The 13,136-nt window shown below is 39.2% G+C and overlaps 1 protein-coding gene across 4 annotated transcripts in view; it reads left to right on the top strand.

Annotated features, from left to right (window-relative positions):
• RASGEF1A (RasGEF domain family member 1A) overlaps positions 1-9,936 on the top strand; it is a 180,452-nt gene extending 170,516 nt beyond the window's left edge. For all 4 annotated transcript variants that reach the window (XM_075422976.1, XM_075422973.1, XM_075422975.1 and 1 more), the window contains 9 exons: positions 310-531; positions 823-897; positions 1,121-1,213; positions 2,935-3,037; positions 3,334-3,413; positions 4,061-4,252; positions 5,801-5,924; positions 6,162-6,234; positions 7,251-9,936. In XM_075422976.1, coding sequence (XP_075279091.1) covers positions 310-531; positions 823-897; positions 1,121-1,213; positions 2,935-3,037; positions 3,334-3,413; positions 4,061-4,252; positions 5,801-5,924; positions 6,162-6,234; positions 7,251-7,275 — 987 coding nt within the window. In that variant the 3' untranslated portion in view covers positions 7,276-9,936. The remainder of the gene's footprint in view (positions 1-309; positions 532-822; positions 898-1,120; positions 1,214-2,934; positions 3,038-3,333; positions 3,414-4,060; positions 4,253-5,800; positions 5,925-6,161; positions 6,235-7,250) is intronic.
• Positions 9,937-13,136: the final 3,200 nt, after the last annotated feature.

Here is a 13,136-nt window from a genome sequence, read left to right as displayed (position 1 = left end):
CTTGCGCTGTACCCACTTTTAAGCTGTTTCCCCTGATGCCTTTGAAACGGGGTATGAGCCAAAAACTGCTGCAAGGAGCAGACCAGCCAAGCAAGGAAACAGAGTTGGAAAGGCAGGCAGGCATAACAGTGTCATTATGAAGTTGTGTGGGCAGTAGGACAAGTTTATTTGTGACAGGATGATCAGCTCAGATAAGATGAAAGAAAATTGATAATGGGTGTTTATTTTTCCCAGTCAGAAATTCTTTGGCGATCTGTATCTGCAAGAGCTAAAGGTTTTTAGCAGTCATTGTTTCTGCCTTTTGCTTAGGAAAATGGAACAGTGAAAAAGATCATTAGCCAGATGACACAGAATCTCCTGATGGCCCTCTCTGCACGGAGCCAGTACCAGGAAATCAGAGAGAAATTCCGGCAACCTGCTACCGACAAAGGCACCATCCTCAAAACCAAGTCACAGTCAACTCAAAAGGACATCCTGAGTGTGTGCTGTGACCCTCTGATCTTGGCACAGCAGCTGACCTATATCGAACTGGTGAGACACTAATTTGTGTGAATTACTTCATTTTCCATTTACTAAGTATTAATATACTCATCAATGTGTATTTTGCTATGGCTTCACTGGAAGTCTCTAATGTTTTAATCATAAAATACCAAGTAATGAACAAGACTAATCAGGTATACCAATAAAAACACCTCACACATCTGCACTGTAGGAAGATGAAAGTTACCAAAATGTTCTCCTAACTTTGGCTTTATTGATGTGTTTTTCACTGAGCTCCATGTTTGTCTGTACAGTGACAGTCTCTCATCTCTCCAAACACAGGAGAGGGTGAGCAACATTTACCCAGAGGATCTGATGCAGATTGTCAGCCACATGGACTCCCTGGATAATCACAAGGTACAGAAAGGGATACGGAGGGAAAAAGCAACAAAGAATGACCAGGGTAAAGAGTTCCATGATTTGAGTATACTCTGTGCAAGAAAGGCTGACATTTTCTAAGCTTATGCCTGAGAAAATACCCAACAAGATTTCATCAAGACATGAAAAGGAAGTTTATCTTTTGTTATGTTGATTTATCATGATACAGAATAGGATTAACATGTGGTCAGTTCTCTTACAGTGCCGAGGCGATGTGACCAAAACATATAATTTGGAGGCCTACGACAATTGGTTCAATTGTCTCAGCATGCTGGTGGCTACAGAGATTTGTCGGGTAGGTATTCATAGAAAAGAAGATAGCAAATGGTCCTGGTCTTAAGGACAAAAGGCAGGCAGTGGTCTAATAGAGATTTAAACATTAGCAGTGTAATTAAAGATAATGGCATTACTCCAGCATGAAATTATTTGCATGCTTATACGATTATGAATTCATGGCTGTGTTTAGCTTTGCATATATTCTCTAGTTTTGTGTAGCTTCTATGGTAGAATTAGCCATGCAGTTAAATGGAACTTGTGTGGAGTTTGAGTTAGGAGCTCCTTTGGGTTTTTTTTTATTTATTGTTTTTAAATGCATCCATAAATTCTCAAAGATACCTCCCTTAAATGCAGATTTACCAATAAACAGCTGTCCTGTTTATTGTCTAAATGCACTGCATGTACATATCATTAGCATTGTCATATATTATTTTTTGTTGTAGAAAAATCAGGAATAAACTTTCTTCAGAAGTCTATAAAGAAAGTGGACTACTGGAGAGGTTAAGAAAAAGAGGGACAACAGCCTTATTAGAGGTTAAAGTAACTTCTATCATATAATAAGCAAAGAAATGGAAGGTATACTGCCTGAGAACCCCTTTTTTTTTTTTTTGGCCTGTAGATTCTTTGTCTTTTTAGATTCCTCTTGATATGCATCAATTCTAGCAAATGGGAAATTTTCCCTCTATTCCTGCTTGGTCAGTAGCTCTTCTGTGGAAATCCAGATGCCTACCGCAGTTTCACAGACTTCGATATATTGATCCGAATCTCCTAAGATTTTCTGCTCTCGCAGAAACTTACTACAAAAGCACACCAAGACATCTTCCAGAGCTGGCTAGTATGGCTAATACATTTAGTTAACCAGTCAAACAAAAGGTTTTAGGATACCAAGAGCCAAGCCATTGACTACTGAACCATTTAGTTTTGATATGACACAAACTATTTAGTTAAGAGGTTTTTATAAAAAAGAAAGGGAAATCCCTGGTGAAGTAGTCAAACCAAACTTCTAGCTCTAGATATGGGAAAGTTTTTGGTGAATGAATGTAATCTAGGCAATAATACTAAGAAAAATCAAAAAGAGAGGAAGACTGATGCCTTCTGGAAACAAAGTTTGGAGATAGTGCTATATGTTAATTTTGCTTGGGCATGTATAAAAATCTGCAACGCAGATGTTCAGCATCTCTTGCTAGATCCTTTGCATGTTTGCATGAGTGGGAATTTATATATTTGATCGTCATCACTACCTGCTCTCAAGAGGTTATGTAAGAGTATACACAGTAAAATGAGAAAATCAGGACATGGCAACTGTTCTCTCACATTCAGGTTACATGCCCCTGGTCTTAAGTCTGTCCACTGCTTTCCCCACCCCTTCTCGGAGGTTTAAATTTTTTTGCACGTATTCTTTCTGATAGTGGCATCATGCTATCTCCTTTTTCCAGTAACAGGAAATTGCAGAAAGTGTCCAGCTTGTTTATACAAGATTCCCTAAGACACTGAACTTTATATATAGACAAACATTTACTCTCCCGCACAACTGGACAGATAATTGATAGTAGCCCTGAATACTACTGCTATTTTATTAAAAATCGTAACAAAATACCCTCAGGCCTATATCATCGTAAGATTTAGCTGGATAAAGTCTTGAAATGTCTATTCAATCAACCCGTTACAATGCCTTTGTCTGAACGTCCTATCCAAAATTCAGGCCATCCCTTCCCTCACAACAGATCTTGTTTTTTTCAGGTTGTAAAGAAAAAGCAGCGTACAAGAATGGTGGAATTTTTCATTGACGTGGCAAGAGAATGCTTCAACATTGGAAACTTTAACTCAATGATGGCTATTATCTGTGAGTATCCTTAACATAGATGACAAAAGGCACTCCCTTTTACAGCCTGACTGGCAAGACTATGCTTGTGCTTGCCCTACATCGCCTGACCCCATCAGCACGCACACTGCTACAGGGGCTGCATGTGCCAGTGGCAGATTAACATGTGGGTGGGTGAGTGTTAGCTACAGCTTTTGTTTGCCAAGCTGAACTGCCTTTCAAAGTGAGCAGTGCTGATACATAAATGCAGAGTTATGTTAGTCCTGTATTTTTTCAACTCAATTGCTTGTTTCTTTGTCTCTTCTGTCTCCATTCAGCTGGCATGAACCTGAGTCCTGTGGCACGCCTAAAGAAAACTTGGTCCAAGGTCAAAACAGCCAAATTTGATGTTTTAGAGGTATGTGTAAAATTTAGACTTTATATAGAAATCCACCAAATGGTTTCATCCAAACCTCCACTGTGGAATTACTAAGTCAAACATCACGGAGGCACCCCTATCAGTGGTCACCAGCATATAAACGTTAGGGAGAGTATTTCCTGAATTTCAAAGTCCCTGCTTACCTGCAAAGAGAAGTGGGTGGAAGCTTTCTTTAAATCATTTCTTCCTAGCATATGTTTTCCAATTTAATACGAAGGTAGTTTTCACTCAAGTGAATGGCATCTTGCTACCCTTAAAACTAATTAGAGTACTCCATCTAGTGGAGATCTGAATGAAAACAAAACTTCATTGAAATCGTCATCAAAGATTTGTGACAGAAAGTTAGAATTTTGTTTTTTTCCAGTAGTCATTTATCATTTCCTTTTGGTCTTCCACTAACCATTGAAGCAAAGCATAAATGTAAAGCCAGTACAGAACCCTCCTTTCAAACAAGACAGAAATTCAAAACACCTGAATCCAGACGTGATCAGTATAAGGTACTCTACCTTCAAGGTTTGAAAAGGGGCCCAACAAATTCATAAAGAATGAACTATGATGGTTAGAACAACGCTTTTTATATTTAGGAAACGTGTTACTGACTGCCTTTTCTCCCCCCATAACAACAGCATCACATGGATCCATCCAGCAACTTTTGTAATTACCGCACAGCCCTGCAAGGAGCAGCACAGCGATCTCAGACTGCCAACAGCAATCGGGAGAAAATAGTCATCCCAGTTTTCAACCTGTTTATTAAAGACATCTACTTTCTGCACAAAATACACACGAACCGCTTGCCCAATGGGCAGATAAACTTCAAGGTAGGACTTTGCCAATATAGAAACTGTAATGCTAGTTAAACCTTGTACATTACAAACATTTGCCAGTTTTGAACTTCTAGCTCATTGTATTACCAATTCCTTCAGCATCGCTGTGATCCAGACATAAAGCGGTATCGTTATCTAGGGGAAATGATTTCACCAAATTTCTGTGAAAGCCAGCGCTTGCCGTTGCCGTGTTTATATTACACATCCAGCAGGTCTACAATGGCATACACAGAAAAGAATTCATAAAATTGCTGCAATGTAATTGTCTTCAGTTAAAAGATTAGTTTTAAAATGTACTGAAATAGATTATTTTTGTTAGTTTTACAAGAAGTGGGACAGATGCACTGCAAAACATATAATTCACATAAGCAGAACTGATTGGCATAACGTTATAATTTGTTACCAAAACTGATGCATGAAAAGATTGAGAAGAAAATCAGAATTCCAGAAGCCAAACCCCCCAGCATTAAAAATTACTTAAGTGATACACAGGTAGTCTAGAAGTAGTCTAATGTTGGCTAATTGGAAAGAGAAATCTCTTCAAGGAACATTGTAATCATGGAACATGTAATCATGAGATCTAGAAGCTAAGAATTTTAGTGTACCAAGTATGATGGCAGACAAAAGCTTGCCACGCCTCAGCCCTGCACCTGCCTTATGTTCAAAAGGGCCTGTGGAAGCGGAATGCAGTAAAGAATGGAAAGTAAGCTTTTCTGTGGCAGCAAGCCATCATATCTGATCAAATTGCAATTGGTGACTTCACCCTGTATCATCAGCATTAGCTGATTAAATATCATCAGGTTAGCTAGCTATAAACGCTTCACACAGCCAGCAAATGGTATTTATCAGGTCAAGGGAGTTTCTACACAGGTGCTAGATTCTCTCTCCCTGACTAATAAACATCCACATCCAAAAGACCACAGCCCATAAAAAGTACTTTTAAAGTTTTTTGCCATTAGTAAGGATGGGGAGGGAGGCACACGGAATATACAAGACAAACCCTAAGTAATTACGCAATTTTAAAAATCCTAGGAAGGTAAGGATATCTGTAGTTACTATATGCTATTTTGGTTATTTTTTAAATATAAAAAGTGCTTTATGAAAAAATCAGGTACGTCACATTTCATTTAAGTTGAAGGTTGGAAATGTAAAAAGTCAAGTCAGTAAACAAAAACCATTTACTGAGCAGTTCCACTCGCGGGCTAATTTAGAGATAAGACAGAAAACAGGGCAACTGCTCTTTACTATATATGAAGAAAAGGTTGAGGATGAAAAGAATGGAATGCAAAAGACCAGGTGGTTAAGCAGGGATACGCTATTCTAAGCTTGTGAGGCTGACAACAGATGAGCAGCTAGGAGCAAGAGGGGGAGATGAAGGGAGCAGTAAGAAGAAAGGGGAACAAGGAAGAAGACTGAGTAAGGGATAATAAGAGAAGCAGCATGAATAAGAACAAGACTGAGAGGCTGTGAAATTGAAACAAAAGAACTAATATTTGAAAGAAAACAAATTGATTTTAATATTATTTTAATTATCTTATGCAGAAATTCTGGGAAATTTCAAGACAGATTCACGATTTTCTGACATGGAAGCAGGTTGAGTGCCCCTTTGAAAAAGACAAGAAGATCCAGAGCTATCTACTCACAGCACCTATTTATAGTGAAGAAGGTAAAATCCATTATAGTGAGTCTGCTTGCTGAAATGCAGACATAATATACAAATGAAAAAAATTAACATGCAAAAAAAATTTGATAAGTATGTATTATCACTTCCGTATCAGTTTCTGATAAGAATGAACTTCATTCTGAAGTCTCCTAAGATACACCTGCTATATTGTAACGTTTAATTATTTTTTTCTCCAGTTATAGAGCCCATGTATCTGATTATTCTTATTTTATTTACTAGCTCTGTTCATTGCATCCTTTGAAAGTGAAGGTCCAGAAAACCACATGGAAAAAGACAGCTGGAAAACACTCAGGTATAAAGCTTTCTCAGAGCATGAGTCTTTTTTGCAAACATATACAGGCATGCGATCATCAGCTTCCTCCCTCCTATTTGCATACCCAGCTTAAGACCATTTTGGCCTAAATACAATTACTTTTTCTTCAAAATTCAAATCTGGAAAAAATTCAGCAGGGCTTGGATTTTGATACAGCTTTTCCAGCCAGATCAGTTCAGGTTGCAGGATCACTGCTGGGGCTATGAAAGAGAATACGCTTTGTCTAGGACATCCAATACAGTAAAAGAATCTACATTTGTAGCAGTTTTCAGACATACTTTTCTCGGGGGAACAAATATATAAAGATACTAAGAAGGTGCCATCATTTATCATACCTACGCACTGAGAAATCTTATAAAAGGATGAAATTTTATATGAATACTCTAATTTTCAACCTACTCTTACGGGAGAAAGTCTCAGTGACACCTCCTCCCCCCTTGAGAGGGGGAAGTACATGATGAGATCGGTTAATTTAGATGAGATTTCTTCTAATAGTGAGGCCAAGGCAGAAAGAGAGATTTAGACATTTGTAAATCATATTAAGCATTTAGATTTGACATATCTGCACCAGATAAAGAATGAAGAAGTCTACATGTCCTGAGCTCCGTATTACAACTGAGTTGTCCCCGATGAGACACTGTTTGCCAGTGTCTCTTAGGAAGTCCACATAAGCTTTTCACTGATGACACCCATGCAATGTACCTTGCTTTAAATCTGATGCCGTTTAACAAACAATAGTTTAGAAAGACAGAGTAAGGTATGTTATTTGCATCTTAAGGGCCTGAAGTAATGTTACAAAGGTTAAATTTTCATTTAATTTAAAGTCAGCATCTTTATTGGAATTCATAGATGTATTCCAGTTTGTAGCAGTTGAAAGTCTATCCCTTGAAGAAAGGCTTCCAGGTAACGATGCGAGATAGATCTATTGCCAACGTTTACCAAAACTGTAAAACTTTTTGTCATGATAGAAAACATTATTTTTTTATTACTTCTAGGACAACTCTGCTTAACAGAGCCTGAGATTTTTGGATCTGATCTGCAGACTTTGAAGCACATCGAATGAATGTGTTTTTACAACCCGAAAGACTTGGACTGAGCTAAGAAAGGCCTCACTGGCTGAGGTCTCTTTTGTATATACAGTAACTTTTATGAAATAAAATGTGGTAAATATTTCACATGTCAACCTTAAGGCACTTAAGTGAAGGGTTTTGGTTTTTTATTTTAAATTTAAGGGCAGGGCCCTGTTCTCAGAGATGAAATGTATCATGGGCGATGGTATCCCTCGGTAGATCTTATTCTATCACCATCCAAATTTTTATTTTATTACTTCCACCAAAATAAATAAAAATTAAAACACACATCCCAACTAAAGCCAGTGTTCAGGTTAAATACTCCATTGGACCAGTACCCTATAGAACTCTCAACATGCCTCTCTAGCTTGGAAGTGAAGGGTCTCCTTCAAATCAGCAACACTCTTCACATCTGTCAGTAAGTGTTTGTAGAGTCGAGGCCTTAGACGTCTGCCGTAAGCGTGTTCCTCTCCTACATCAGAAAATAGTGCCTTACAAGGTACTGATATTGTTTAGTGTACCTTCTATTATGCTGGACTGGAAGTAAAGAAAATAAAAATATGGATGGCTTGAAACCAGCTACAATGTACTTTTAAAATAACATGGAGAATATGGCACATGAAGTAGAGTATACCTGCCTGTAACATTGATGGTGCAGCAAACGTATTTTTGTTACATGATTTAAAGAGATAAGATGGGGAAACTGCTGGGGGATGTGTGCTTGTGTGTGAGTATGTGTGCGTACGTGTGTGAAGATGCACGCATGTCCAAGTTTCAGTACTTCTGGGAACTATCCTTAAAATTATGGCTGTCAGAATAGTTTGTGTTTTCCTTTTGAAAAAATCAGGGATATTTTTTTGTTTTGTTTAATAGAAGGATGTCTAACCTAGATTATCTCTGCAAAACAGGCTCAATATGTTTTTTTAAAAACAGGTTTTGGAAAATCAAAATCGTACATGAGCTAGGGAGAGGGAAGTAAACTCAGATGTCCGATCTGAAGCTAAGGCTAAAATTTCTAAAGAAGCTTAGGAAGAGTTCATCACCACTGAACTGAGCATTAAATGCCCTTGTTTCCTTCAAAAATGCTAGTCTGCACTTGCAAGTAAAGCAAAGACCAACATATGCTATAAGCTTTTTCTAGTATTTTGCAAGCCATGATTAACTGTCCAGGCCAGAACCCATTGAAATCTAAGGAGAAACACCGTAAGAAATAGGTCAAACCTTTGAACCCAGGTCACTACCAAAATTAGAGATGGTTTGTAAACCTGCTGATGCTTACCATTTCTAATTTCTCCTTGTAGCCTTGAGTTTGCACCCTATTTGGTTATCCAAATGAGCACCTGAGGAGCTTACGTTAAGATTCAAGGTATTCAGTTCCAGAAAAAAATACACAGTTCAAGCCTTGTTTTCTCAACTTCATCTCTGAATTAAGAAAAAAAAATAGGCTTAAATTAAAAACTATTTTGTTTAATGAACAAATTATTATTATTGTCCTTTCCAGTAATGGCTCTCTTAAGGCTTGAAGGCTGGGTATTTGTAAAGATAATTACTTGAGCCAGACAATTAGATTTTTTATTTTTTTTTTTTTTTTTTTGAACAAGGCCTGCTAGAGTTCACAGCGGTTGCAGCCGCCTTCATAGAGCCTCGGAGAGGACCTCCGCACAAGCTATTTCAAAAGCAATCAATCTAAGTAGGTGGGTTTTATCTTACTCTGCCTTCTGCTGAAGAAGGGACAAGACTTGCTGGACCGAAGGTCTGGTTTATTCCACTCCGGTAGACTCCTCTTGCCGAGGACCTACGACCAAGAGCAGTGCCACTGTTTCATATAGCATCTGCAGTCACTTAGCAGAAATTATTTGCTGTATTGGCCCTGTAGTACACTGAAAAATTAAAGAGCCTCCCCTCTCTCCCTTGACAAATACTTAAAATCCCCCCCTTTGCAAATACTTAAAATTAGAAGAGTAAGTTGGGGTAAGGAAGGGAGATAAATCAACATTTTGCTATTCCCATAGCATTGACAAAGAGAAACAAAAGCAAGTTATGCCATGAAGAAGGAAGGAGTAGCATACTAACTGTTAACAAGAACAGCCCAGAAAAGGGGAAGGGATAATTCTTATGATCTGCTGCTATTTTTCCTGTGCTGAAGTACTGACCTTCAGCCCTGGATTAGAGTAAGAATATTTATACTGTATTATTACAGTGTTTTGCACTTTCAGAGATGTTCTAGCTAGTAACATTGTCGGACACTATAAGAGGGATTGTATATCAGCTTTGTTTACGTAACTGAAATTTAAAAGGGATGCTTAAAATTTAAGAAAAAAATATATATTTGAGATGCAATTTTAGAACACTTTCTGTAACTGTATAAAAAAAGCTTTCACATGAATGTGCACTTCACTCGTCAATCAGTCCTAGTATATACTTGAAATCAATGCAGTATCCACATCGGTTCCTTTTCATTTTTCCTCCCTCAGTTTGATACGTTCCTTCAATACCGTGTTTTGCTATTCTGAGCTGAAATGCTAAATATAAAAGCTGTACCATAAAGCAGGATATTCTGTGTTTGACTGGATGTGCTTGCATTAATAATAAAAAAAAAAACTTGCTTCAACCAGGCTGAACTTTTTCCATGCTTATTTTTCACTTGCAAACCGATCAAGCCACAAACCAGCGGCTGAATGAGGTGAACCAACTGCGGAAGGCCATATAGTCGCAATGAAACAACTGGCTACTTAAATTTAAGTTCCGGCTTATAAAGATACATTATGAAATATTTAAATATCTTCCAACAAAGGCAAGAGCAACACTAAGCCAACAACATGCTGCCACTTCTCATGTGCTCTTTATAATAGTATTTTATGGATTTGATACAGTGTCTCTACTACGGAATATTTTCATTCTCTTCCATGAAAGTTATTAACAGTTCCACTGTGTAAAAATATTTCATGTGCTCCAAGAGTTGAATTTCATTTTTTCCTGCCCACATATTTATCCTTTTAACAGGGAAGCACAGAAAGGTTTGTGGGCTGCAGCATGCTGCAGGGTTTCCTGTAGCAAGATTCTGTTGACATTTCGATGTTCCAGGACATTTGGTTGCAACCACTACCCTGTTTCATGCCCTACTCCACAGAAGAAAAGCTGCTTCTCCAGGGTCACACGGGGACCAGACAGGCACAGAGCTGCGAGTAGAATCCAGCTTCCCCACCTTCAGAAATGTTCCACCTTGCCAGTGCAGGAGCTCTAAAAACGCTTGCAGGATCTCCTATCTGTTGAAAACTCTCGGGGGAAATTGTTTTGGTAACCAGGCGTCCACAATAGACTCCCAGAGTAGAACAGCGCTACAGTCAGTCATCACGGCTCATTAGAAAAGATAATGATGTTTACCAGCATTAAGAGGATCAGGCAGACAAGAGTCTTCCCGATGGCCAGTTCACGTTTATAATTAATATGCATATTACATCCTTGAAAACTCAATTCCAATTACATCCCATCCAGTCATTAAGATAAATTAGCTATTTACACAGGCATAAGAGTAAACAATAAAATTGCATTCCAGGCACTTTACTGCCATTACAGCACGACGCAGTATGACAAGCAGTAACTCAATCGCCAGCGTAGATATCTTTAGTTACATTAGTGGCAACTTGATTTATCAAGTGAATAGTTCCCAAGAAACCGCTTCTTTTAGCAAATAACTCACATAGCAAAACTCAGCTGACAACTGGCACAAGCACATCTTTTGGAGGAAAATGAGCAATTCTGAGGATGCGCTGACAGATCTTCCCTCCTCAGTCTGCAACGCACATAATTTTATCAGGGCAACCCCAGCTTCCCAACGAATCGGAAAAGCCTGCAAGCAGCGTACAGAAGCACCGTTTTGTCTTGCGGTTCTCTGCAGCCATTAAATAGGGCTGTGTGGACAGCGAGATACTTAAAAAAAAAAAAATCACAGACAGACTTTATCCTAAAGTGTTAGTGCACGCTGTTGAGGAATCTTCCAGACCAGTGAGCATGCAAGTATTAGCAATAGCTGCTTTCAAATTCTTCCTCCCTGGAAGAGGGAGAGGCTTGACCCTGGAAAGGCAGGGAGAACTGGGCATGCTTTGGGGTCTTGGCACATCTGTACAGGCCTCCAGCACAAGCTCCCTGACACTGCAGAGGTTTGCCTGCCTCCCCTGCTCCCCTAGGTGGGCTTTGGAAGAGAGAGAAACAACTTTTGGGGGTGTATTTCTGCAGTAATCTGGAGGCATGATCTAAGGCATCACCATTTCTGTAACATTATTCAGAACAGTAAAGCATTTAAATGTTTCTAATATTTCCAGCGTTGTAAGCAATTACTAACATCAGCGGTTTTGTGGCTCCTTGATAGCACGTTCAGCTTTTGCACAGAAAAGGAATGTAGCCGACTGCTGCAAAACAACTTTGGGGTATTAGATTATTTTCCTAATGAAATACTAAAAAGCAGCCAAGTCCTATGTCATGCAGGGAGTGCTGACACAGCCTCAGACAGACTCTTTCTCAAGAGGGTGACAAGGAAGAAATTCAAATCACCAGGAAATGCAACTTTAATCTAAAAATACTAAGCCAATGAACATACTGTTTCTGATATCCTAAGGCATGCATCCTAGTGTATTAACAATTCAGAGGCTTCTAACAATTAGTAATAAAAAACACTTCTATATAAAGAGTTCTGTAAGAAACACTGTTTGGCAAAACCGGTATAGAGTTACTTGAAACTATCAGTAGCTCCTACCAGAAGAAAAAAACCCACCAAACCCCCCAAATCCAGGGCTGTTGCCACGCAGAGGATCCCTGCTAACAACCCCACCCCAGCGCAAGGCATGGAGACCGTTTCACAAGGTCAAAGGAAAGCTGAAAGCGAACAGAAGCCAAAGCACCAGATCCAAACATCCCCACCACTTTAAATTCAGTGCAAATTTGCTTCCTGTATTTCTAATCTTATCTAACTGCTTCAGATTAAGCAGGTATCTGAATCTTAAAATTAATACAATTCTGCTTGGAGGCAGAAGCCCAGTGACATCCAACAGAATCTCCTTACGCAGCCAAAAAAGCCCTTAACACCTTGTTAATCGCCGACACATGAGCGCACTAAGGCCTCCTCTGATTCCGGGGCACATTAAATTCACAGAATCTTCCTATCCGTCAATGCCAACATTAAATATTTACAAGGAAACTTTCAAACAACAGCTGCTTGTTTACATTCAATTCCAAGAAGCCATTGCTCACGACACTGCACCTTCTCAAACACCCATTAAAACAGAGAAGCGAAGCACAACACATTGTCGGTTGCGCCAACGGCGCGCTCAGGGCCTCGGCCAACACAGCGGTAAGTGAGGGATTTCACTGACATCTCCAGCACTTACAGCTCTAGCAGAATTTAATGAAGCGTTGAACTATTCATGTCTGTGGACATTAGAGCTCAGTGCTGAAGAGATTGTCTCAATTGGAAAAAACAAAAAACAAAAAAAAAAAAAACCCACACTCCTAAAATACTTCAAAAACAAAATCCAAGCAACCAATGAATAAACCCACAAATCTAAGCAAACCCATTTTTCCCCTATACATCTCTTATCTCACTTCTCAGAAATTTCACAGCATCCAAGTGCCCCAAGAATAACTCCACAAGAACCCAGCAGCCAAAAAGTCACTCTGACAAGATTTTAAAAGTAACAAACACAAAAAACCCCCCAGTGACCGCTCTACTGGGCTGCATCTGCCGGCCAGAACGCCATCCCAGCTGCTGCCCGACAGCTGCATGGCCCGGGAGCAGCGTGCGACGCGTGTGCCGAG

This window comes from Opisthocomus hoazin, chromosome 6 (assembly GCF_030867145.1).
Source record: "Opisthocomus hoazin isolate bOpiHoa1 chromosome 6, bOpiHoa1.hap1, whole genome shotgun sequence".
NCBI lineage: Eukaryota > Metazoa > Chordata > Aves > Opisthocomiformes > Opisthocomidae > Opisthocomus > Opisthocomus hoazin.
The sequence above is the reverse complement of the archived record's forward strand: the minus strand, read 5'-3'. Positions and strand labels throughout refer to the sequence as shown.